General features: G+C 51.7%; 9 protein-coding genes across 9 annotated transcripts; 3 read left to right on the forward strand and 6 right to left on the reverse strand.

The window, feature by feature from the left end:
- Positions 1-375: 375 nt before the first annotated feature.
- VFPPC_09980 (PAN domain-containing protein) lies at positions 376-1,376 on the reverse strand (the record flags this gene model as incomplete). The annotated part of the gene is made up of 3 exons (XM_018288430.1): positions 376-693; positions 752-977; positions 1,039-1,376. The coding sequence occupies 3 exons, from the start codon at positions 1,374-1,376 to the stop codon at positions 376-378; spliced, it is 882 nt and encodes a 293-aa protein (XP_018137840.1).
- A 987-nt stretch (positions 1,377-2,363) lies between these two features.
- Positions 2,364-3,111, reverse strand: VFPPC_09979 (hypothetical protein; the record flags this gene model as incomplete). Its single annotated transcript, XM_018288429.2, has 2 exons — positions 2,364-2,970; positions 3,029-3,111. The coding sequence occupies 2 exons, from the start codon at positions 3,109-3,111 to the stop codon at positions 2,364-2,366; spliced, it is 690 nt and encodes a 229-aa protein (XP_018137839.2).
- Positions 3,112-4,089: 978 nt separating this feature from the next.
- On the reverse strand, positions 4,090-5,675 carry VFPPC_09978 (glutamine synthetase; the record flags this gene model as incomplete). The annotated part of the gene is made up of 3 exons (XM_018288428.1): positions 4,090-4,120; positions 4,189-5,170; positions 5,255-5,675. 3 exons carry the CDS (start codon positions 5,673-5,675, stop codon positions 4,090-4,092), a joined length of 1,434 nt encoding a protein of 477 aa, XP_018137838.1.
- A 2,146-nt stretch (positions 5,676-7,821) lies between these two features.
- Positions 7,822-8,824, forward strand: VFPPC_09976 (short-chain dehydrogenase/reductase family protein; the record flags this gene model as incomplete). Its single annotated transcript, XM_018288426.1, has 3 exons — positions 7,822-7,868; positions 7,971-8,112; positions 8,171-8,824. The coding sequence occupies 3 exons, from the start codon at positions 7,822-7,824 to the stop codon at positions 8,822-8,824; spliced, it is 843 nt and encodes a 280-aa protein (XP_018137836.1).
- A 260-nt stretch (positions 8,825-9,084) lies between these two features.
- Positions 9,085-10,840, reverse strand: VFPPC_09975 (mitochondrial 2-methylisocitrate lyase; the record flags this gene model as incomplete). Its single annotated transcript, XM_018288425.1, has 2 exons — positions 9,085-10,478; positions 10,540-10,840. 2 exons carry the CDS (start codon positions 10,838-10,840, stop codon positions 9,085-9,087), a joined length of 1,695 nt encoding a protein of 564 aa, XP_018137835.1.
- A 1,124-nt stretch (positions 10,841-11,964) lies between these two features.
- Positions 11,965-13,553, forward strand: VFPPC_09973 (2-methylcitrate synthase, mitochondrial precursor; the record flags this gene model as incomplete). Its single annotated transcript, XM_018288424.1, has 3 exons — positions 11,965-12,012; positions 12,119-12,993; positions 13,058-13,553. The coding sequence occupies 3 exons, from the start codon at positions 11,965-11,967 to the stop codon at positions 13,551-13,553; spliced, it is 1,419 nt and encodes a 472-aa protein (XP_018137834.1).
- A 271-nt stretch (positions 13,554-13,824) lies between these two features.
- Positions 13,825-15,483, reverse strand: VFPPC_09972 (proline-specific permease; the record flags this gene model as incomplete). The annotated part of the gene is made up of 1 exon (XM_018288423.1): positions 13,825-15,483. The coding sequence occupies one exon, from the start codon at positions 15,481-15,483 to the stop codon at positions 13,825-13,827; it is 1,659 nt and encodes a 552-aa protein (XP_018137833.1).
- Positions 15,484-16,667: 1,184 nt separating this feature from the next.
- VFPPC_09971 (Exo-beta-1,3-glucanase) lies at positions 16,668-19,486 on the reverse strand (the record flags this gene model as incomplete). The annotated part of the gene is made up of 8 exons (XM_018288422.1): positions 16,668-16,877; positions 16,930-17,059; positions 17,110-17,686; positions 17,750-18,443; positions 18,500-18,523; positions 18,581-19,050; positions 19,114-19,343; positions 19,419-19,486. The coding sequence occupies 8 exons, from the start codon at positions 19,484-19,486 to the stop codon at positions 16,668-16,670; spliced, it is 2,403 nt and encodes an 800-aa protein (XP_018137832.1).
- A 2,354-nt stretch (positions 19,487-21,840) lies between these two features.
- On the forward strand, positions 21,841-23,103 carry VFPPC_09970 (flavohemoglobin; the record flags this gene model as incomplete). Its single annotated transcript, XM_018288421.1, has 1 exon — positions 21,841-23,103. The coding sequence occupies one exon, from the start codon at positions 21,841-21,843 to the stop codon at positions 23,101-23,103; it is 1,263 nt and encodes a 420-aa protein (XP_018137831.1).
- Positions 23,104-23,109: the final 6 nt, after the last annotated feature.

Raw genomic sequence — 23,109 nt, forward strand, 5'->3', positions numbered from 1 at the left:
CTCGTAACATGTGCTTTGAGATGACTAGGTTGTTTGATACATGGGCAAATCTAGGTTAGCCACTTTACACTTTGGGTTATGGCTTTCGGTTTCTGTGGTTGGGCTTCAAATTTTTAAAAGCAGAGTGATGCCCTCACAGAGTTGGTGAGTGGCAGTGCATTTATAGGTCTTGAGAAACACATGATGAACAAAGAACATCATAGGTTACTTACCCGGAGATGATTCCATGGCTTACAACTTAATTGAAGCCTGTCACCAAACATCTAGCTGGCATATACATCCATAATCTTCATTACGCTATCATAAACTCTCATCTATAATGCACTACGAACTCTCTTCCCGCACACCTCTAACTTTACCCCGGTTCATAGCAGCTTAGACCTGGCAGTAGCGGTCATAAATCTTGTTGAACAAGCAGTTGTTGCTGTTCCACAAGCTCTTAGCATCAACATTAGCCAGCATACAATAAGAGATGAGGCTGTTGTAGTCGAACGAGTCGCAGTTCCTGTTGGCCATGCATGCGTTCTTGCAGCTAGCAACGCTGCTGGTGAAGAACTGAGAAATGATCTTTTGGCCCTTGGCGCAGCCCCTGAGACCACAGGTGAGGCCGATACTGACGGTCTGAGTGGCGACGTTGTTAACAGTATGGGTGGAGGTCTGGGTGACTGTGTTGGTGACAGGAGCCAGGGTTTGCTATCATGCGTTAGTGAGAACGTTCGTGATGTCATTGATAGTCTTGTTTGGTACTTACGGTGTCGACGACGACCTCAGTGGCAGTGGTGAGGGTGACGGTTTGCTGAATAGCAGGCGAGGGGGTGGCGATGAAGCAGGAGCAAGCACTGCTCACGCGGGAGGCGGGATAAGAGGCGGACAGCCAAGGAGGATAGGCAGCATGGTCCTCCTCACGCTTGTATCGAGGATCGGCCTTGGTGTAGTATTGTGTGACGGTTTGAGTGGCCGTGGGTACAGTCTTGTCCCTAGGGCGAGTTAGAATGGCTCTCTATACAGACAAAAGGAGAAGAGTAAGGGAGTACATACTGAACAACGACATCGGTGATAATGACGGGGTCAGGGGTCTGGGTCACAGTCTGATGGTCGGTCTGAATAGCATACTGAGTGTTGGTAACGGTAGACTGAATCCAAGTTGAGCAAAACTCGCTGGCACTCGAGCTGTATCGCTTGTCACGCAAGTTGCGGAGACAGTTGTCGGCGTTGCAACCGTTGGTTCTTCCAAAGAGATTGTTGACGTTGCGGGCTTCGACGTCGGTTGGCCATTCAATGCCCTTTTCAAGGTCGGTGTAAGAGTCGGTATCTTCTGAGGGAATTGCCACGGCGGCGGCCTGGGCTACGAGGAGGGCGAGGAGCTTGGCCTGCATTTTGTGAGGTTGATGAAGAGATATGTTGTATTGTAGAGTATTTTGAGGAGTGGTTATCCAAGGTAAAACATGGCATCATTGGGAAGGACAGGCAACTTTATGTATCTGAGTTTGATGCTGCAGAGCCCTCCAAGTTGATACCTTCCCGTGGAGTCCATTGTTGTGAATCCACTGATTGTGAATTCTTGGTTCATGAGGCTGGCGCTGACGGTTGAATCCTCAAGTTTCGTTGGATCGTGAAAGTCCTCACCACGCCACGACAACTCAATATATTGAATGGGGCGGAGTTTAGCTCGATTATCGGAGGCAGTTCCCCGTCACGATGAATTTAGCCAACAGTTTACCGATCGTATTACGTGTTGAACCACGAAAACGCTCCCGCAGCCCAGAACGTGTTTGCAAGGGCAACAAATCGAGCTTTCTTCCTTGTAACTTCCATGTGGTTATGGTGCATCTCGTGGGGCAAACAACACAAAACAGCTCATGAGGCGCCTGCAAGTCAGGGCTAGAATCTATCTCAGCTCCCCACTAAACTTAAGCTATTGTTAGTTGTCGTCTCCTTTGGGCGAAACTGCCCTTGTTCCCGTCACCAGTGTTGCTTTTTAGGGCTGAGGGACAACCAGCCACGCCGCAGCCCAACCAACCTTTGCGCCCAATTACGCCAGCAGATTGTGTCCATGACATCCGTTAAAATGTCCGTTTGAGATGCCGCCCAGGCACCAAGACAGCAGCTTGTTTCCTCTTTGGGGTTCGCGGCTTCAGCCTCAGAGCGGTGGACGATGACGGGCATACCGACCGGCCGGAAATATTGGAAAGATCAACCAGTTGACAGCCTGTGAACAACTCAGCTTGAGTCACGGGCTGTGCTGCATTGTTGTACGTATTACTCGGGCAAGCTAACGGTTGTGTTGGACGGTTTAACCTTTGGGTTTGGCATCGGAGTCTACTCCACCGCACTTAATAGGTGTCACGACGGTGAGAGAACTGTTAGCTCGGTCGTTTATTCACGCGAGGGTCAGCCCCTATTGGCTTCGGGACGAATGATTTTATGCATTGGTAGCATAACTTGTTCGTCATAGCGAATTGTTTTGAAACGTTGCCTGGATGCCATCTTGCCCGGGCGGATGTGACAACAAACACCTCATGCTGCTGGCATGGACTATTGCCTGCTTGGCCAACGATGCCATTAATTGAAACGACTGTAAATCCTCGACTTGGCCGAGGGACCGAGTTCGGTGAGGAACGTGTCGCTGAGCTGGGATCAAAAGGCGGGATTTCGGATGTCGGTCTGGGAGGCCTGGAACTTCGCGGGGAGTCCACGTTATGCCATGTTGAACTACGGTTTCTTTGCGGTGAATATTCTCGCGACAAAGACAAAGTGATTGGTGAGTTGAGCTGTAGTCTCGGCTCTGTACATTCTTGGTTAGCACTCCACGAGGAAACTCCACGAGGGGAGGGTCCAGACGTGGTACCCTCATGAGCAGTTTTAGAGTAGCTTGGCAGCGATGTTTGCAAAGCTGTCTCGTCGGTGGACCTGCTAACAATATTGCTGGGCTTAGCAAGGTAAACATTGCTGACCTGTTTACCCGGACGACTTCAGTCATCGTCATTGGAGTGTGAACAGGCAGAAATCTACCCAGACTACTGACAGCTTCTCAATGTAAGCTCCCCTATTCACCTGGTGTTCCCGCAACCGTCCAAAGAAAAGAGGAAATGATCCAGTGACGTCTGGCATAGACTCTGCAATTCTTGTCCTCATTGTTGCAATTTCGGCAGGATCCGCCAATAGTCTCCCAGCTTACGGATCGACGCCTGGCCTAGAGAAAGGTACTTGAACAGGGATTCAATCGACGTATAGTGGGGGACAGAAGTATTTGAACAAGGAAACGTATGGCATATCGCCTTGTGTGCTGAGGCATATTGAGCTGTGTTAGTGTATACTTGGACATATCTGAATACCTTTGACCAGACTGTAATTGAGCACTCATACGGGGAATAATGGTTCTTCAGCCTGGCCATCGGCCCTCGGGCACTTCCGTAATCTTTTCTTAGAGGTAACCACATGGGTGATCCGTCCCCCGACCTTAAACACATGGATTCGGGGGGGGGGGGGAGATGTGCTGCGCCGTTTGGAGGCAGCCAAGCTCGGAAGTTATGTCCTGGTGTGTAGTCCTGCCTTAACAATGTTGGGGAAGTGAATCAGCTATGCGTGTGAATGTCAAGATGTTGACAGCAAAACTACTTGCGTGTTTCGTGACACTCCCCATGGCCTTGAGTACCACAGGCGTACGTCACTAGAGAACCCGGAGAACCTGCGTCCGGCTGTTGGTTGCCGCAGAAAAGCTTACGCAACGATCCTACCTACCATGCAGCATGACTATGAAGATACTTGGGCTATGGGCACGTCGTTGGATACAACTGTCGAATGCCACCTACCCTTGAGTCGAGTGTGATGCACTTTTGAATTTGCCCGTTGAGGCTGCGAATACGGCTACCAAATGGATGAACCGGGTGTACACATTGCCACAGGTAACCGCGTTTAATGTATGTAAAATCATTCATCATAGACTAACGCTGAGGTATGTCGGGGGAGCAACCCCCATGACCAATAGACACATAAATATACAACATATGTTTAATTTAAATCCAACGTGTGCGGGGTATCGTGATGGCCGACAAGTCAAGGCGATGCCCATCGCTCGACACAATTCCCTTAGACGGTTTCTATGTAACGCTTCATTTCCCTGGACGTAGCTTGTTAGTCGTGTGCACTTCAACGCCAAGTTGACAGACAGGGGAGAAATATACGTACCAATCTGTAACAGCCTCATCGAACAAGCGAACCTCATTCTCTCTCGTGCCACCAAAATGGTCGACGAAATCATCGCCAAAAATCTCTCTGGCAATGCTATCCTTTCTCATGAACCGCGCGGTGGCCTCCTTGAGACTCTTGGCCAACCGCTCGCCCTGGTCAGCAGCACCACCGGTATCCTGGCCCATTGCCAGCGGCGGGCACGGAATCTCCAACTTCTTCTCTACGCCGCGCCAGCCACAGCCAAGAATGGCGGCAAGCACAAAATGGGGATTCGAATCGGCTCCTGGGGTGCGCACTTCAAATCTGGTTGCGCCGGGCTTGGATGTCGGCGGGGAGATGAGACGGATGGAAGCGGCGCGGTGCTCTAGACCCCATGATACCGTCACTGGAGCCCAAAAGTTCTCAACGAGACGCTTGTAGGAATTGATTGTGGGCGCGAGCATGGGCATGATGTCCGGAAGGCCTTCTAGCAAACCGGCGAGGAAATGACGGCCTAAATCTGACAGCGCGGCAATGTCGTTCCATTTCGCATTGGGGTCTAGGGAGTCTCTGGCTAGCAGATTCTTGCCGTCCTTGTCGACAATGGAAATGTGCATGTGGCCACTGTTTCCAGGGAGGCCCTGCTTGGGCTTGGCCATGAAGCAGGGCGTGATGCCGTGGTTTATGCCCACGCTCTTGACGACGTACTTGAACAGACTGGCGCGGTCAGCCATGGCAGCCACCTCGCCGAATTCGAGGGCTGCCTCGTACACGCCTGGTCCGGACTCGGTGTGCCAACCCTCAATGTCGCACGAGAACTTGGCGCATGTGTCGTACACGTCGTAGTACCAGTCTTTGTTGTGGACGGGCCGGTTGAGACTGTACCCAAACATGCCTTCTGTTAGCGAAGGCAGCTGATGGGGGGGATTTTGTTGGAGGAAGCCGGCGGGGGAGGCGGAATCGTTGTTTGGGTTGCGGAAGGTGTAGAATTCGTATTCAGCTGCGATTGGGGTTAGTATTCGTTATTCCTGATGTTGTTCATGTTTGAGGGTAGCGCTCCTTGTGATTAAGACGAAATACTAACCTCCAGCCATTGCTCCGTACCCCTTGGCGTGCACCTTGTCCAACTGCATCTTCAACAAGCCTCTTGAGCAAGCGGCAATGGGCGTCTTGTTCTCGGGGTCGAAGAAGTTGACCAGGAAAAAGGGTACGTTGTTCTCCCATGGGATTCTTCGAAAGGTAGAGAGGTCGGGAATGGCCAACATGTCGCGATATCCATTCTCGGCATTGGACACCTTGAGTTCCTTGAGGTAGGTCTGGTCGTGCATGTCCCAGCCAAAGATGACGGAGCAGAAGCCGAAACCAGCTTCAGCAATAGACAGGAACTTCTTCTTGGAGACGAGCTTGCCGCGGAGCATGCCATCGACGTCAATACCAGCGAGTTTGACGCATGTGTCGTCGGCAAGCAGCTTTGGGAGCGATTCGGCTGTGATTTGGGTCGCCATGGTGGCGGCGGCTTGTGATGAGAGAACTTGGTGAGAAGTCGGTTTGACAGGTTCAAGTTCTTGACGTGTGAGAGTGAAACGCATGAAGTGGGAATTGAAACTGATGGAGGGCGTCAAGTGGTGAGCAGTACTGAGGAATTTTGGCAGGTCTTGTGAAGTGGGAGACTCAGTCGAGTAGAGTTGAGCTTCTGCCGTTTTAATAAGACGAGCTATATCGCAAGTGTAGCTTCAGTGTGCTTCGATGTGGGGATTCGAGCTTGACTTGACTTGACTTGCGCGCGAACCATGAGCCAGCCGCGCGGGATGTCGCGGGCAAGATCAAGCGACGCAACGGTAGCTACGCAAGATACGCAAGTACGAGGCCTGAATCGGATCCAAAAGAAGCAGAGCCGTCAAGCAAACTATGGAGAAGACGGGGTAAGATGAGGTGGGATGGACATGCGACCACTTGGTAGATAAAGGATGGATGCGTGGGCAAGTGAGGCGTCGGCCATCAGCCGCGATATGCCAGACAGAGATTGCAGCTAGCCAACTTATGCTCCAAGTTGAATGGCCAGCCAGTGGTCAATGGGCAAATGAATGGGCCAGCAAGCTGAAGAAGAGAGATGGACCTGACACTGACTTGAAGATGTATCGTCATCACTCTGTTCCATCCAACGTGGCGCGAGGCAGCAGGGGTTCCATTGGACCATTACTTGGAATGGCCAAGGCGGCCAGAGTTTAGCGCGCCAGATTCTGGATCGTGGGGTTTTGAGATTGATCGATGTTGGTTGCCTTGAAGAGTGTGTACATGCTGTCGATTGCACCCGAGCGACGGAGCGCGTTTGGTCCAATCTATTTGATGATGAAGATTTGAGGGTGAGAGATGCAGTACCAGACATGACAAGCGCTGCCTGACTGCCAACACTTTCAATGTTCTTGTGCTACATGAGCTTGTAAGCGAGCATTCAAGAGCCAAGTACTTTGGTACTTTGGTACCTCTGCCTGCACAACAGCATACAGCGCGGCTAACATATCGCACTCGTCACGTACAAGGTATAAACAGTTGAGTATGATAATCGCATACAAAGGTACCTGTTAAATCCTCCCGTCAACTTTCAACCTCTCATCTTCAGCGGCTGCATGGCGATAGCGGATGATGCTGCGGGCCGCGCATGTCTGTCCAGGTACCTGGTCTTTTGCGCCATGCCGTTGAAGAGACAAATCCGCGGTCCTTGCAAGCTTCTAGAACAGAATACAGATCCGCGGGATATAAGCGCTGTTACAGAGACATGGAACAAGTTGGATACTGTGAAGACAGCTCTTCGCGGTTAGAGATGTAGATTCAAGACCGCGGAGTGGTACAGTACCTTGGTAGTCTGGCGACATGGAGTGGGATGAAGAGAAGAGCGAGCGCGGTTCGGTGCGCGCACCGAGAAAGCCACATTCCGCACAGAGCAGAGCAGACACATGCATGGAGTGACATGCAATTGACCATATGCAGACTGTACTAAGAAGACTAATGCTGTCAATATCCCACTTGGGTCCAGGGTCCATCCATCCCCATCCATGAAGTAATTTGTTCCATGAATTACCGGGCACCGCTCATCAACACCTGTGATGATCAAGTTGAGCTCCATGGCCGCTGTCGGAACGCGGTCGCTCACCTCAACTGTGTCTCGCATGCACTCTCTGCTTTGCATTCAATGTTCAAAGATTCCCATAATTGACCAAGTGCCATTTGATCCCATCGCGGCCCAATTCTTCCTACATCTCGGCGTGCCGCGTGTCTCAAATACACAATTACCATTGGAGCCGCGCGCTTCATATCATGATGTGTCAATCAAGCTGCACCAAGTCAAATATGTGCCAATAGATATCCATGCATCTTTCCATAGATTTCCACATCTCTTTGTTCTGCTATCTTATCACCCCGCCATCCCACCATCGTGACCACGCCCAAGCTTCAACTCACACTGTCGCACAGCTTGACCCCACCATCCATCATCCACCACCAGACCTTTCAACGTAAAGACCCCTCCTGAGTCTCCATTATCTCGACTACTTTATTTCTGGTCCTCCCATCCTCCATCCTTGAGACAATTCAATCTCACACGCAGTTCCTTCTCCCATCCTCATCCCCAAAGTCAATTCACATTCCATCATAATGGGTCGTCTTGCTGGTAAAAACGCCGTCATCACCGGCGCTGCTGGGTACGTTCCTTTACAGCTACGAGCTTGCAAAACTCCAATCATCTTCTACCTATTCACAAAGCGTAGCTCACAATCACCTCGCTAACACCTGTACCCATACAGTGGCATCGGTCTTGAAACCTCCATCCTCTTCGCCAAAGAAGGTGCAAATGTCCTCATGGCTGATATTTCCGAGCCCGCTCTCGAAAAGGCCCTCGCCAAGGTGAAGCAGCTGGTCCCTTCCGCCGGCAAGATCGAAACCAAGGTCCGTAGCCCCCAATCATACTTTATCAAAGTCACTCACCAACATTTGAACCATGTAGAAATGCGACGTCTCCAAGGAAGCCGATGTCCAGGCCCTCATCGAATCCGTTGACCCCTGGGGCGGCCTCGACGTCATCTTCAACAACGCCGGCATCATGCACGCCAAGGACGACGACGCTGTCAACACCCCCGAAGAGATCTGGGACCTCACCCAAAACATCAACGTCAAGGGCGTCTGGTTCGGCTGCAAGCACGCCGTTCTCGCTCTCCGCCGCAACAAGAAGACCAAGGGCAGCATCATCAACACTGCCTCTGTTGTTGCTCTCGTCGGCGCCGCCACACCCCAGCTCGCTTATACGGCTTCCAAGGGAGCTGTTCTTGCGCTGACCCGCGAATTAGCCATGGTTCATGCCCGTGAGGGCTACAGATTCAACAGCTTGTGCCCTGCGCCGCTGAACACCCCTCTGCTGCAGGACTGGTTGGGCGACGACCAGGCCAAGCGACACAGACGCGAGGTCCATTTCCCCACTGGGCGTTTCGGCGAGGCTATTGAGCAGGCTCATGCTGTAGTCTTCTTGGCCAGTGATGAGGCCAGCTTCATGAACGGCCATGACTTTGTTGTTGATGGCGGCATGACGAAGGCGTATGTTACCCCCGAGGGTCCCCCTGCCCCTGCTCCTCAGAACAACGCTTCCAAGAGCTCGCTGGAATAGAGGTTCAAGTTGGCCTGGGTGAATTGAAAAGTTGGCGTGTTACGATAGATTTATGATCAAAATATACACTTAATAATGATTGCAATTTCACTCGTGATTCCGGTGCACAGACGAGCAACAGACACGTAATAATCACTTTGCTTCAACGTATTCTACTGCAAACTATAAGAGTATATCCAGCCCAAACTCAAAACACACCAAACTCCGGTGAATGCTTGTCTTTAACCAACTCTCCGTTTTCCTTGACATGCCAGCCCTCTCTAGTGAAACTGACCCTCAGTGTTACCGTCGCCCATGCTCCTGCTGCTAGAGCTACCGCTCTGAATAGCTCCCAGCACCCCATCCATGTAGTTGGCGCCGCTCCACTTCTGGTGCGTCAACACATCGCATCCAAGATCCTTCTCCCGTCGCTGAACCAGGTCAACATATGCCTTCATGCCGTCAGTCTTGAAGTTGCGTGCCAACTCGCACGAGATTGTCGCCGTTGAGTGAAGACCAGCCAGCGAGATGAGCTGCAAGACAAACCCTTCCTTGGCAATATCCCAGATGAAGGACTTGAGCGTCTCGGGCGTGAAGCCATGGGCCATCCAGTTGAACGATGGTGACAAGTTATACACCAGACCCTTGTTGGGATACTCTTCTCTCACAGTACGGCCGAGCTTGGCAGCAACCTCGACGTTGGGGTCGCCAGTCTCAACCCACAGGAGGTCGGAGTATGGTGCGAAAGCCAATGCACGCTTCGTAGCAGCCTCCATACCGGCGCGGAAGTGGTAGTAGCCCTCGCGGGTTCTGGGAACGTCCCAGTTGAAGTAAACCGGCGTCTTGGAGTAGTGCGCGGCCAGGGCACGACGTCGTGTGATGCCCATGTCGCGGTCCTTGGCAGTGGCAGTCAAGTATTCGTCAATCTTTTCCTGGCTAACACCCTCCTTTTGCATGTGAGCGACGGCCGCCTCGTCAAAGGTGACCAGTTTGGTGTCTTTAACCCACTTGGCCTCGAATGTGTCGATCTGAGCACCAGAAGCTCCCTTGGCCTCCATAGCCTGGATAGTCTCAGCGAGAGGCTCAATCGATGGGTCAGCAACACCGAGGATAAACTCGTGGTCGCGAACATCAATGGCGGACGACAGAAGTTTGCCAGATTCAGAGTCCGTTCGGGCAATTACCAAGTTTTCGCAGCCCATGACATCCCACTGGAATCGGGCAGCGTTCAGTCGGTTGATGTGCTCACCAATGGGCACGATGACTTTGCCAGCAAGGTGGCCGCACTTCTTGCCACCGTGGAGCTGATCCTCGAAATGCACTGCGGCGGCACCATTCTCAGCAAAAAGCTTCGCAAGCTTCAAAACGGCAGAAAGACCTCCATGACCGGTGTCACCATCGGCAATAATGGGACGGAGGTAATCAACATATGGAGTCTTGGTTCGCTCTTCAGCAGTCATCTTGCGACGAGCATCCCACTGCTTACGATCGTGCATGTTCTGCGCCTTGGCCAGACGCTGAACCTGGTTCGGGACCGTGTTATACGGGTAATCGCCAAAATCGGGGGAAACTTCGTTGGTGGTGGTAAGCAGCGAGGAGCAAGCCCAGCCGGAGATGTAGAGGACTTCCTGGTGAGGAGCTTGCTGCGTCATCTGGATAGGATCAATGGCACCCACTACGCAGACGTTAGTAGAGTCCTTCTCTATACCCAATTGATGCGCTTTGTCAGGACTTACTTGTGTGAATAGGTTCGCCCTTTGCCTGACGCTCCTGGATCAGATTGAAGAGCTTAGCAGCCATGACGGAGCTAGGGTATGAGACCTTCTGCGTGCCTCGCTTGGTGACAACATCGGCAGCACTATAAGGTCGCTTGATGCCGGCATATCGAGGAGAAGACCACCAAGCCTCGACTTCCTTGATCTGTGCTTCGTACAAGGCATCCTCAGCTTCGCCAGTCTTCTGCGACTCGGGCAGAAGCTGGAATGAGTCGGCAGCGGGAATAGCGTGCGAGTAAGGATTGCCAGCAGGGCCAGACATTATCGCGGTTGTAGAAATGGCCCGAATGGCTGTCGAGCGATACAATGTTGTCCGAGAGCTGATCGTGGGCAAGACTCGCCGGGAGGCTTTGGATGCGACGTTTCGCATCATCATCGTGACAATCTTGGCGACAGAGATGTCTGAGGATGAGCTTGGGTGTCAGCTACCTTTAAATCGTCCGGGATGAAAGTCAAAAGACTATTCCTTCCACTGGCGCTCAAATGCACTAGAGAATAAGCTTTTGGTGATAGGTTCCAAGGTTTGTAATAAAAGTTGGAAGGAACAGCTCGGAATTCGGGCGAAACCGAATGGTGGTGCACGCAAAGCCGAGCTCAGTCCGGCCGGCTATCACGCATGAGACGGCTCAAGGCCTGTGGTTGAGTGTGCGGCGGGTGGCACTGCTGAGCAATACCTAGGTACTGGGTAGCTAGCCAGTGGCACCGTGCAGTCCACAAGCTCAAGAACCTCAGCACTGAATGTGCTGGACGGTCGGAGCTTGTGGGTTGTGGATGGGGTCGCCCCGGCTTGCCGGCTCAAACCCAGGAAAGAGCAACCCAAACCCAGTCATTCCGGCGGCGAATTGGCAAGACATCAATTTGATGGCTGGCAAATTGCGGAGAGCAGCATGTTGAGTGGCTCCTTCCCCCCCAAACTCAGCAAAAATCACAGGGCGAAGTTTGAAGCAGGGAACCCTGATTGGCCAATCAGAGCTTGTGGACGAACCGTTGGACCGGGCTCCCGCGGCTTTCCTCGGCTGTCTTGACATCCCACCTTGTGGTCTTGCTTGTGGTTGGCGGGGAAGGAGCGACACGGCTGTTTTGACAACCACGGGACAAGCAGATGCGGTCACCACCAGCAGGTGTCTCGGCATAACTTTTGTCTTAGCCTCCCACCAAGCTACGGCAACCAACTTTTTTTTTTCTGCCAGACCTGCGTCTTCTTCCTTCTCTATCGAAGCTTTTGGGTGGCTCTCAAGATATCGTAGCATTGTCACCGAGTTGTATGTCCTCCATCCATTGCTTGTCAACCTTGCAGGGAACACACCAATTGACTTGTTATCTACAGATCTACCCCACGATCTAGATCCCACCAGCTCCGACATCATATAGCCGAGCAACGCAGCCATGGCTATGAACCTGAGAAATTCCACTCGGGCCTTTGGCTCCCTCAAGGTATGGCGATTGAAATAGGAAGCAGTCGAAGAATCCCCAATTGCTGCTGTTCAATACCGCAGTGCCATCGCATGCTAGACACTGACCTTTGCTCCTGTTGAAACAGCCTCTGACCCGAGCCGCTCTTATCGGCGCCCGTGGCTATGCCACTGCCGAACCCGACCTCAAGACCACCCTGAAGGAGGTTATTCCCGCTAAGCGTGAGCTTCTCAAGAAGGTCAAGGCTCACGGCAGCAAGACCATTGGCGAGGTCAAGGTCGAGAACACCCTCGGTGGAATGCGTGGTCTCAAGGCCATGGTCTGGGAAGGTTCCGTCCTCGATGCCAACGAGGGTATTCGTTTCCACGGCCGTACCATCAAGGATTGCCAGAAGGTCCTGCCCAAGGGCAAGACTGGAACTGAGATGCTTCCCGAGGCCATGTTCTGGCTCCTCCTTACCGGCCAGGTCCCCTCTACGAACCAAGTTCGCGTCTTCTCTCGCGAGCTTGCTGAGAAGGCTCAGATCCCCCAATTCGTCAACAAGATGCTCGACGATTTCCCCAAGGACTTGCATCCCATGACTCAGTTTGCCATTGCTGTGTCTGCTCTCAACTATGAGTCCAAGTTCGCCAAGGCTTACGAGAGCGGCCTGAACAAGGCTGACTACTGGGAGCCTACTTTTGACGACTGCATTTCGCTCCTGGCCAAGCTGCCCACTATTGCTGCCAAAATCTACCAGAACGCCTACCGTGGTGGTGGTGCTCTCCCTGCTCAGGTTGACCTTGAGCAGGATTGGTCTTACAACTTTGCTGCTATGCTCGGAAAGGGCGGCAAGGAGAACGAGAACTTCCAGGATCTCCTCCGTCTCTACCTGGCCCTTCACGGTGACCACGAGGGTGGCAACGTCTCTGCCCACGCCACTCATCTTGTTGGCAGCGCTCTCAGCGACCCCTTCCTTTCTTACTCAGCTGGTCTCCAGGGTCTGGCTGGTCCTCTTCACGGGTGAGTACCTTTAAACAGAAATGGCCATATTTGGTTGATGTGTGACACTGACCATTTTTTGCAGTCTGGCCGCCCAGGAGGTCCTCCGATGGATTCTCCAGATGAAGGAGGCCATCCCCGCTGGTTACACCGAGCAAGATGTTCACGACTACCTGTGGTCGACCCTCAACTCCGGTCGTGTCGTCCCTGGCTACGGCCATGCCGTTCTCCGCAAGCCTGATCCCCGATTTGAGGCCCTGATGGACTACGCTGCCGCCCGCCCTGAGATCGCCAAGGACCCCGTTTTCCAGCTGGTTGAGAAGAACAGCCGCATCGCCCCCGAGGTGCTCAAGAAGCACGGCAAGACCAAGAACCCTTACCCCAACGTCGACAGCAGCTCAGGTGTTCTGTTCCACCACTACGGATTCCACGAGACTCTGTACTACACTGCTACTTTCGGTGTGTCCCGCGGTCTGGGTCCTCTTGCCCAACTGATCTGGGACCGTGCTCTGGGTCTGCCCATTGAGCGCCCCAAGAGCATCAACCTTGAGGGTCTCTTGAAGCAGGTTGAGGGTCAGTGAGTGTGAAATGAAAGGAGATGCGGAGAGGGTCTCATTATGGGGAAGAGTTTGTCATGAATAAATTGCGTGTTTGGGTATGAAATTGAAGTTGGAGCAAAATTTGTATGTATTGGCGCTTTGAAAATAGACCTGCTAGTCAGTTGGCTGTTTCTCATGAATAACTCTACTCATTACGAGGGGTCAAGGTGTATGGGCGTGAATTGAGTGAACTGAATTGCGCTATGTACTGTGCTGTGATGGCAAAGACATACATGTCCACTGATACTTGTGCTTAGGCAATCCAAAACCATATCCTCTCTAACCAGTTCCTCGGCTTCACCACCTTCCAAGTTCCCTCGAGGCGATCAATCTCGGCTTTGCCGGACCAGAGATCCATCTCTGCCAGCTTGACAAACCGGGTCCTCTTGACAAGCTTGTAGCCCAGAAACAGGGTCAAGAAGATGGGAATATCAATATAGGGCGGCACAAAGGTCTTTGCGCTGAACCGGCCCGGGAAGAAGGCGTCAAAACCGTTAAACAGCGCGACAACCAGACAAAACACAATGGAAAAGTATGCCAGGTACGGCTGCAGCGGTGACTTGTAAGGCAACGTATCCCTCGACACGCCCTGATGCCGAAGACCATAGTAGAAGCGGAGGTAGGTGTAGCACACGCTCGCCCATACGATAAGGGTGCTCACTGCGCTGAGATTGCTGATCCAGAAGAACACCTCTGCAGAACGATTATTCACATTCAAGTACACGAGACAGCTGAGCGCGGTGGTGGCAGCCACACACCCATAGGGAACACCAAACCTTTCCCACTTCAGGATGGCAGGCGCTTTACCGTCCAGCGCAGCCGCGTAGAGAACACGGGTCGACGCGTAGAAGAACGAGTTCCCGGCGGACCAGGCCGACGTGAGGATGACGGCGTTGATGATGGACGGCAGGGTCTTGATGCCGGCGTTTTGGATGGCAATGACAAAGGGGGATTGTGCGGCGCCGGGGGCCGAACTGCTGATTGCGTTGAGGAGATTGGGGTCCTTGGACGAGACGCACAGGCCGACGAGGAAGATGGACAGGACGTAGAAGATGGCGATGCGCCAGAAGACACGGCGGATGGCTTTGGGGATGTTGCGGCGCGGGTTTTCCGTCTCGCCGGACGCAACGACAACCATCTCGCTGCCGCCGTAGGAAAAAGTCGCCTGGATAAAGACCTTCCAGAAGGCGAGGAAGCGGCCTAGCGCTCCGTCCTTGAGGTACGTGTTCATGGGGCCCGGGTCGTTCCAGTATCGAAAGCCGATGGCGTCGCCGTTGGGGGAGCCTCCCACGGTGATGATGAACATGAGGAGGATGAGGCCGACAATGGTGGTGAGTTTGATGGCGCCGAATACAAACTCTGCTTCGCCGTAGATTCGTACCGGGAGACAGTTCACAAGGACCATTGTCGCGAAAAAGATGGTTATGAGGGCGGCTTTCGGGACGGAGTTGTGCCAGTAGTCGATGATGACGCCGCAGACGGTCACTTCAATGGGAACCCCAATGGCAAATTGGTACCAGTAATTCCAGCCGAGTGTGAATCCGAGGGCAGGATCAACATAGCGGGCGGCGAAGATGGGCACAGCGCCGGGGATGGGCAGCCAGGCGGCCATCTCGCCGAGACTGTTGATCACGCAGTAGAGGTTGAAGCCGGTGATGGCGTAGCACATGAATGCTGATAAGGGGCCAGCCAGCGAGAGGACTTGGCCGCTGCCGACGAAGAGGCCGGTGCCGATGGCGCCGGAGAGGGCTAGGAATTGAACATGGCGGGATTTGAGTTTCCGCTCGAGTGTGCCGATGTGTTGTTGCTCGAGGTCGGGCTTGGTTTCTTCAAAGGCTTCGGAGTGGCCTTGTGTTGAGGTTGGTTGGATGGTGTCGGCTCGCTTTTGGGCCTCTACGTCGGGGGCTGTCATGGTGGAATTTGAGATGAGAAGGGAATGAAGCGGAAACGATGAGGTGACTTACACGAGAATCACAACCAGTGGCAGGGAAGCGCATTATATTTTCGTCTCAACTGGCTATCGTACGGTCATGGCGATGATCCTTCCCCCCGCACTGGTGACCATCCAACACGAGCACATGGTTAGTTTATCTTGGCTGTCACTGTCTGTGCAAGTGAAGTGGTACCGTAGCAGCACAATTTACAGGACAGGAGCTAATGCACGGTAAAAAGTGATTTGCGCACCAGTTGGAAGCGTTGTAACGCGAGGTTGAGGTGTGTCATGCTGGCTGTCATGCGGGGTTACCCCAGATTTGAAGATGGGGTAAATGATCTACAGAGTTGCAGTGAGTAAAGTATATGAGTGACTTTGCTGACATGCCTAAAAGAGATCATTGATGACATACATGTTGATGCTACGGTGTTGTCAAGATGGATGTGTTGGTGGTGAGAGTTGGGCGTCATGTCAGTCCTTGTTTACAGCACGACCTTTATCTCAAAGACATACACAGCATAGACGTGAATGATGAGTTTATTCAACGGCTGTACCAGTATTCCACTATTCTCTAAGTGGCATGTAAGCAGCGAGGTCGGGGATGACGGACCGGGTGGCTTGGAATAGATGACCGTGGGGGTCAGTCATCTTGGCCGGTTAAAGACATCAAGTAGGGTGGCCGTTGCCGGCACTAGAGAATAATATACTGAGACGTGACTGATTGGAGCAGCAAAGCATTGCGCGGAATGGGGCAAAATAGTGTTGTAAATAACGATATTGGAGAGTGGTGCGACGGCCAAAACATTGTCAACTAACACAGTTTGACTACCTTGAGGTCCATCCATCATGAGGGAGAACCAAAAGAGTTGATCCGATATGCGGTGTACAGTGAGGGGTCAGAAGTATTTAAACAAGGAAAGGTATCGCATATCGCGTTGTGTAGTGAGGCATATTGAGCTGTGCTGGTGTGTACTTGGATATGTTTAAATACCTTTGACCACAGACTGTATATCGCCTTAGTATAAGTTTAATCTTGGCGAGCTTCACCAGACTTTCTTCCAACATAACAGGTTTCTATAACCCAGTCACTCAGCCATCCTGCCCGTCGCAGTAAATACCATTCCCAGCACCATTCATCGAATACATGCCTTACAGCATCCCATCTACGCAAAAGGCAAATACGCCGCAATGAGTCCTCCCCATCCGCCCTTATTATCAGCGCTCACAGCAGCCGTCTTGCCATCAATAGTGACCATATTCTGCACCAGGTGCGTGCCCAGGTTGTAAATCTTGAGAGACTTGGGTTCCTTTTCAATAGAGACAATGTTTTCTTGCGCATATGGGCCTTGCACGCCATTCAAACCGTTGAAAAACTGTAACCCAGTCAGTAATGCGTCTTATTCACATATAAACGGCACAACATACCTGCCAGAAGCCCAACCCATAAAATGTCATGTCTCGACCGCCGATAACTCGCAAAGACCAGCCCATGAAACATTGAGGCGTGTCCTTGTTGCAGTTTGAGTAGTCTGGGTCAGAATATTTCGGATCAGGCCTTACGTCCTGTTAGTCAGGTCTCTAGTTATGACATACGAATGTACTCACACCCAGGGAGCTGGCGCCGGCGGAGCAGGCTGCCAGTAGACAGTTTCAGTCTGTGCCATGGAGGAAAAGACATTCGCGGCATTGAGGAACTGGTACTGGTATAAGACAAAATGCTCAAACGCAGTGCCGACCATCCACGTCCCTCGGGTCGATTCAACAAGCATCCCGCGGCCAACGGCAATGGACTGACTCGTCCCGTTTGTTGCTCCGCTCATTCCGTCCAAGTCGCGGTTCACTGACCATCCCCACACGCTCTCCATGTATGTCGAGCTTTCCGGTCGCAGGTGGAGGAACAAGAACGCCGCCTTGCAGTTGGGGATGTCGGACTTGGGGTACGATGCGCATTTGGTCTCGACGGCAGATCCAATGGTTCCTCCGGCGCGGAAGTGGGAGTCCCATAGTCCAACGTCGCCGGGTTTGCAGCCGGAAATATTGTTTTCGACGAGGATTGTGCCTGGGAGGACATCGGCGACGTCGAATGCCAAGTCGGTAACCTCGATTATGCCCTTGGTGCCCTTCTTGCCCATTTGAAACATGACTCTGGGGTTACTTTCGTCTGCAAACTTGTCGCCAATAGCTATTAAAGATACGTGTCAGAAAAAAAACCGCACCATGTGCTTGGGAGAGGAGTTCGCTGTACCACTGAGAGTTGACCAGGCCTCGCCGACAAGTCGAGACCCAGCCGGGACCAGAACAGTGTCAGAAACACGATAGTTGCCTGCGGGAAAATATGTGATTCTTCGATTTACATTAGCCTTCAAGGCAGCAATAATAGCCTTGGTGTCATCCGTCTTTCCGTCGCCTCGTGCGCCAAAGTCTTTGACGCTGGCAAAGCAGCTTGAGCTGTACCGCTCATACTGGGGGCGCGATTTCGTCCAGTAATCACCGCTGTGGTCGAGAAGAATCTGCGATCGTGAATAAGTTCCACTGGATTCCATGTAGCTGCCCGTGGTGGCGTCTTTATACACTGTTCCCTGGATGTAAGACTTGATGGTGCTGGAATGGCTAGTGCCAGGGAGAACGACGGTGCCGTTGCGGTCAGAAACCGCTACACCAACGTCGTTGAGCTTGACGTTTTCAATAATGATGGATCCGTCTGCGTTTTTGGTGTGTTGCGACAGAATGAGCTGCTTGGTGGAAGACGCTTTCGAATCAATAAGTACTAGTGATCCTACTGAGGACTTGGGTGCCGCAGTGTAGTTGACGCCAACATCGCAGTTCTGGAAATTTAGGCCTTGAAGAGACAGCGTGAATACGTGGTCAATCTGGATACCTGTTTTGACGTCTTTGAATTCGACGGCGCGAATGGCGTACTGCTGATTGTTCATGCGGATCTTGGGATCTGTTAGTACTACATATCTTGGCAAGTGTTATGGCTCTAGGTACTTACACCGACTGCTCCTCCAGTGAAAGACTTGTTCTTGTTAGCCGCAGTTTAACATAGTATCGTCAATTATCGTCAGTCTCTTACCAAGTCACCCATAAAAGTGGCAGAGCCTCCACCTCCACCAGTTGTGCCATTAAACACGACACCCTGGTGTGAGCTTTGCTTTGCCATTCTGAAATCATTGAAACTGAGTGTCACGGCTTGCGCAGACGGCCAATTGACACAGGCCACAGAAGAACGTTTATCGACATTGGTGGTATCAAACACAAAGTTTCTGACTTGGAGGTAGAGGTTGATCGTAGTTGGGAAGGGTGAAACGGGAGGCGACGGAAAGGCGTTCAGCAGATAGAGGTCGTTGAAGGCCGCATCCGCTTTGATAGTCGGTCTGTCAAGTGGGTTGCCAACTAGCTGCGTGTAAATGTAAATGTTTAGGCTCTTCTTGATCTTGTATGTGCCTGACGGGAAGTAGATCAGGGCCGGTTTGAGTGTCTTGGCAGGAGGGTCGTCTGGGCCGCCTCGTCCTGGACCACAACCGGTGAAGCAGCGTCCGCCATCTATAACACTGTTAGAAGGCAATCGTATGATCGGTGTTGTAGAGCGTGGAGTGTTCTCATTACCATCAATGGCTTTTTGGATGGCGGCTGTATCATCGGTAACGCCATCACCTTTGGCTCCGAAGTCTTTCACGTTTCGAAACACAGAGTACGAAGAGTCGTTGAGGAAGGGAGATATTCCTGTGTGATGGATAGTCTCCATCCAGAACGGAGCTCCGTGGCTAGACTTGAGACATTCTTTTAGACTATCGGTTGCGTGAGCCGTCTCCAATATGTCCCGAGCTGCATTGCCACTTGTTGGAGAAATTGATTAGCTTGTTTCGTCTGAGTTTTAGCTTGCGTGCTTTGTCTAATAGTATCGAACGTACGATTGGAGATTGGCAGCCCCAACGGCGGACGTGAGAGCCCATAGCAGGATCTTGGAAACTTGGACCATGGTGACTATTGAGCTTTGTTCCTTGTGTAGTTGCAGACACAGTCGAGCAAAACTGAACCCCTGGTCTCATGGTCAATTGAATGGCCTGCCTATCCATTGGCTCTACTTTATAACTTGTCAATGGCAGAATTTCCTCTTCTCAGCCATTTCACTTTCCAATTGAGGAAATTCACAAACCACACAACTGTAGTCTATTACGCAAATTGATGGACTGGCAGTGGGAGTGAGAGGCAGCAAGGTAACTTTATGGTTGGTGGAAGATCTAACGTCAAGTGTAGTCCTAGGAAGAGTAGGTAGCCGGGCCGAATTAGGGAATGCAATTGCAAACTCCCTCCAATGTTCTATCGCCGTTGAGGATATTAGTGCACAAATGTCCAAGGTGAATTAGCAACGGATCGTGGCTGGATGTGACAAGGTCTGCGGGCCGATTTGGTGAGTTTTCCCCGCGAATTCATTAACCGATTGCCATTACTAGGGTTACTTGGAAGGTGGTTCAAAAGCCGATCAGTAAACATTTAGCCTCAATGTTGTCCGCTAACCTGTACCTGGGGAGCGACAGAGAAAGAAAGCACATATAAAGAGATGGGGTTACTGAAGGATAGAACGTGAGTTGTAGGTACCAAGTTTAAAGTAGTACTGTATGTAATGGGGTGTGAGTAATTGCTCTTTGGAAGTGGCATGGAAGCGAATTGCCGGGTAGGCTATTCGCCGTGGTCATGATGACTGCTGAGCAAATAGCTGCATAGGAGATGACGTTGCAAAAGGTACTAGAGGTCCTTTGGAAATGAGGACACAGAATTGTCGTTCCTTGTGTGAGTGTAACCGCAAGAGCCTATGGAGGCAAGACTATCCCACACAATAAGACGCAAATATTGTACATTGACCAATGGAATGCTCCGGACACCAGCGAGATGATGACAGAATGACTATTACGAGCAAGAAATGCACATAAATCTATGGTCCGAATTTACCGAGCGGTGAGCTGCCATCAGAAGTGCTTACCACAATGTGGGTTCCATGGAACAGGGAACTTCTCCATACTTTGTCTGACACAACCCAGAGGATGGTGTAGGGCTGCGAATTAGAAATGAATGCCAGTACGGAATAAGCGAAAACCATCGCAGAGCAATTGGTTAACGATGACTAAATCCAAGCTGTCTTGGTTGTTTGTCCAACTGCTGTATTGGGTCGAGTTTATGCTGTTTACCTCTGTTGTTACATTCTCTTTTTTCTCTTTTTTGTGTCCAACTCTTCGAATACTTGGAATCAGAAGTAAAGTGTACTGCCAGGCACAATACATGTCACATCGTGTCAATTGCTCTTTGACTCGAACTCAGCAGCATGCTCCCAGTACCAAAACCACGAACAGCCACATATCCATCCGGGCAAAGGGGCTTCTAGAAAATCCTGCGCCCATGTCCGCATGTTCCGTTCCGCATGGTATGTTCCGAAGCCATCAGCTATTCACAAGTGTGTATTGTATGGCAGCCGATACGCCAATACTCCTGTGCTAGCTCAAGAGGCAGCGCCACCAAACCACCAAGTGGTGTGATGGCCGTCACGAGCCTCACAAAGAACAGGCCAAAAAAAAACTGAGGTCAATAAGAAAGGGTCGTCAATATTCGGGATGGCTCAGGCACGCCGGCAGTGGCTGATACAGCGAGACTAGCTCGACGCTGTCCTCCCCATACATTTAATGTCGAGACGAGCATTTTGTCATTCTGTATGACAATTTTTAACTTTTTCCGACCAAAAGAGTTTAGTCTCCGGCAACAGGCAAACTTGGCATGCTCTCGATTTATGCTTTCCAATCCGTGTCCCCATTTATTGGCGCAGCATGGATGGCTGTTGTGTGTGCGAGTCGGTCTGATGGGCGTTCCGGTTTATTCCCTGCTTCTAGACTGCGCATTGTCAACATCAGCCCACTTCAAGTCTCAGTCTCTCCATGTCCTCGTGGCTATTCGATCCAGCCAAGTCCGTATGGGGCCGCTTTTTTCATGTCGTGCCCTGAGGCGAAAAACATGTCAAAGGGCATGATGACTTTTTTTAATTGCGTGTTTTTTGGAACTGGAGATGAATCAGCTTGGAACTTGCATCTCCGGATCTCCGTTTCTTGGAACTTTGCTAATACTTGACTTTCTATTGATTGACAAGTGATGTGATGGATGCCGAGTCAGCGCCGTGGAGTGTATAAGAAGACTGTCGTTACCCATTTCACTTATATCGAATACTACATAGATCAAGATATAAACCATTAGACACAATTACACCAATCACATCTTTCTGTTTACAAAGCCAGTCACTTTAACTTACCTCGCCTCATACATATACACATGCGACCTACCCTTGTTAGAATGGCTCTCACAGCACAACAAATAGCCACGGTCAAGTCAACCGCCCCCATTGTCAAGCAATATGGCACAACCATCACCACAACCTTCTACCGCAACATGCTCAGCGCCCACCCCGAGCTGAAGAACTACTTTTCTCTCAAGAACCAGCAAAGCGGTGCGCAGCAGACTGCTCTCGCCAACGCCGTCTTTGCCTATGCCGCTTACATCGATGACCTGCCCAAGCTGAACCACGCCGTGGAGCGCATCGCTCAGAAGCATGCTTCTCTCTTTATCAAGGCTGACCAGTATCCCATTGTTGGCAAGTATCTGGTCGGTGCCTTTGCTGAGGTTCTGGGCAGTGCGTTGACGCCCGAGATTGCAGAGGCGTGGATTGCCGCCTACGGTCAACTGGCCGATGTCTTTATCAAGCGCGAGAAGCAGATATACGACGAGGCAGGCGAGTGGCAGACCTGGCGCAAGTTCAAGATTGTGGGTAAAGAGGCCGAGACGGACAGCATTATCAGCTTGTACCTCGAGCCGGTTGATGGCAAAGCTTTACCGGGGTTCAAGCCCGGACAATATGTGTCACTGCAGCTGCCCATTCCCGAGTTGAACGGGCTATTGCAAAGCCGTCAGTTTAGTTTGAGCGTTGCTCCCGAGAACAACATGCATCAGTACCGTGTGTCTGTGAAGAAGGAAGCCGTTGCGGATGGTCTTACGACGGAAGATCTGGCGGCGGGTAAAGTTGCCGGCGTCATTTCCAACAGACTCCACGAGCGGTATAACGTCGGTGACGAGGTTGAACTCAGCCCTCCTCACGGCGAGTTCTTCTTTGACGCTACGACTGCGACGGCAAATACTCCTGTGGTGTTGTTGTCTGCTGGTGTTGGAGCTACGCCGCTGGTGTCCATCCTCGATTCCATCTTGAAGTCTCCCAATCCTGAGAGACCGGTTACCTGGGCTCATGCCGCTCGACAAGCTGCATCGGTGTGTTTCGGTAAACACATTCGCGATATCACAGCCACTGCCAGCAACATTAAACCTGCTTTGTTTGTGAAGAACGTCCAAGATGGGGATAAACTCGGCAGGGACTACAACTTTGCCGGCCCGTTGAGCTTGGATAAGCTTGCCGACGAGGGTGCATTATTCTTGGAAGACGAAAAAGCCGAGTACTTTATCTGCGGGCCGGAAGATTGGATGGTCAAGATGAGGGACGGATTGACAGGCAAGGGCGTACCCGTCGAGAGGGTTCATCTGGAGCTGTTTAGAACCGGAGATGTATGATGTGGA

Source organism: Pochonia chlamydosporia, chromosome 4 (assembly GCF_001653235.2).
Source record: "Pochonia chlamydosporia 170 chromosome 4, whole genome shotgun sequence".
NCBI lineage: Eukaryota > Fungi > Ascomycota > Sordariomycetes > Hypocreales > Clavicipitaceae > Pochonia > Pochonia chlamydosporia.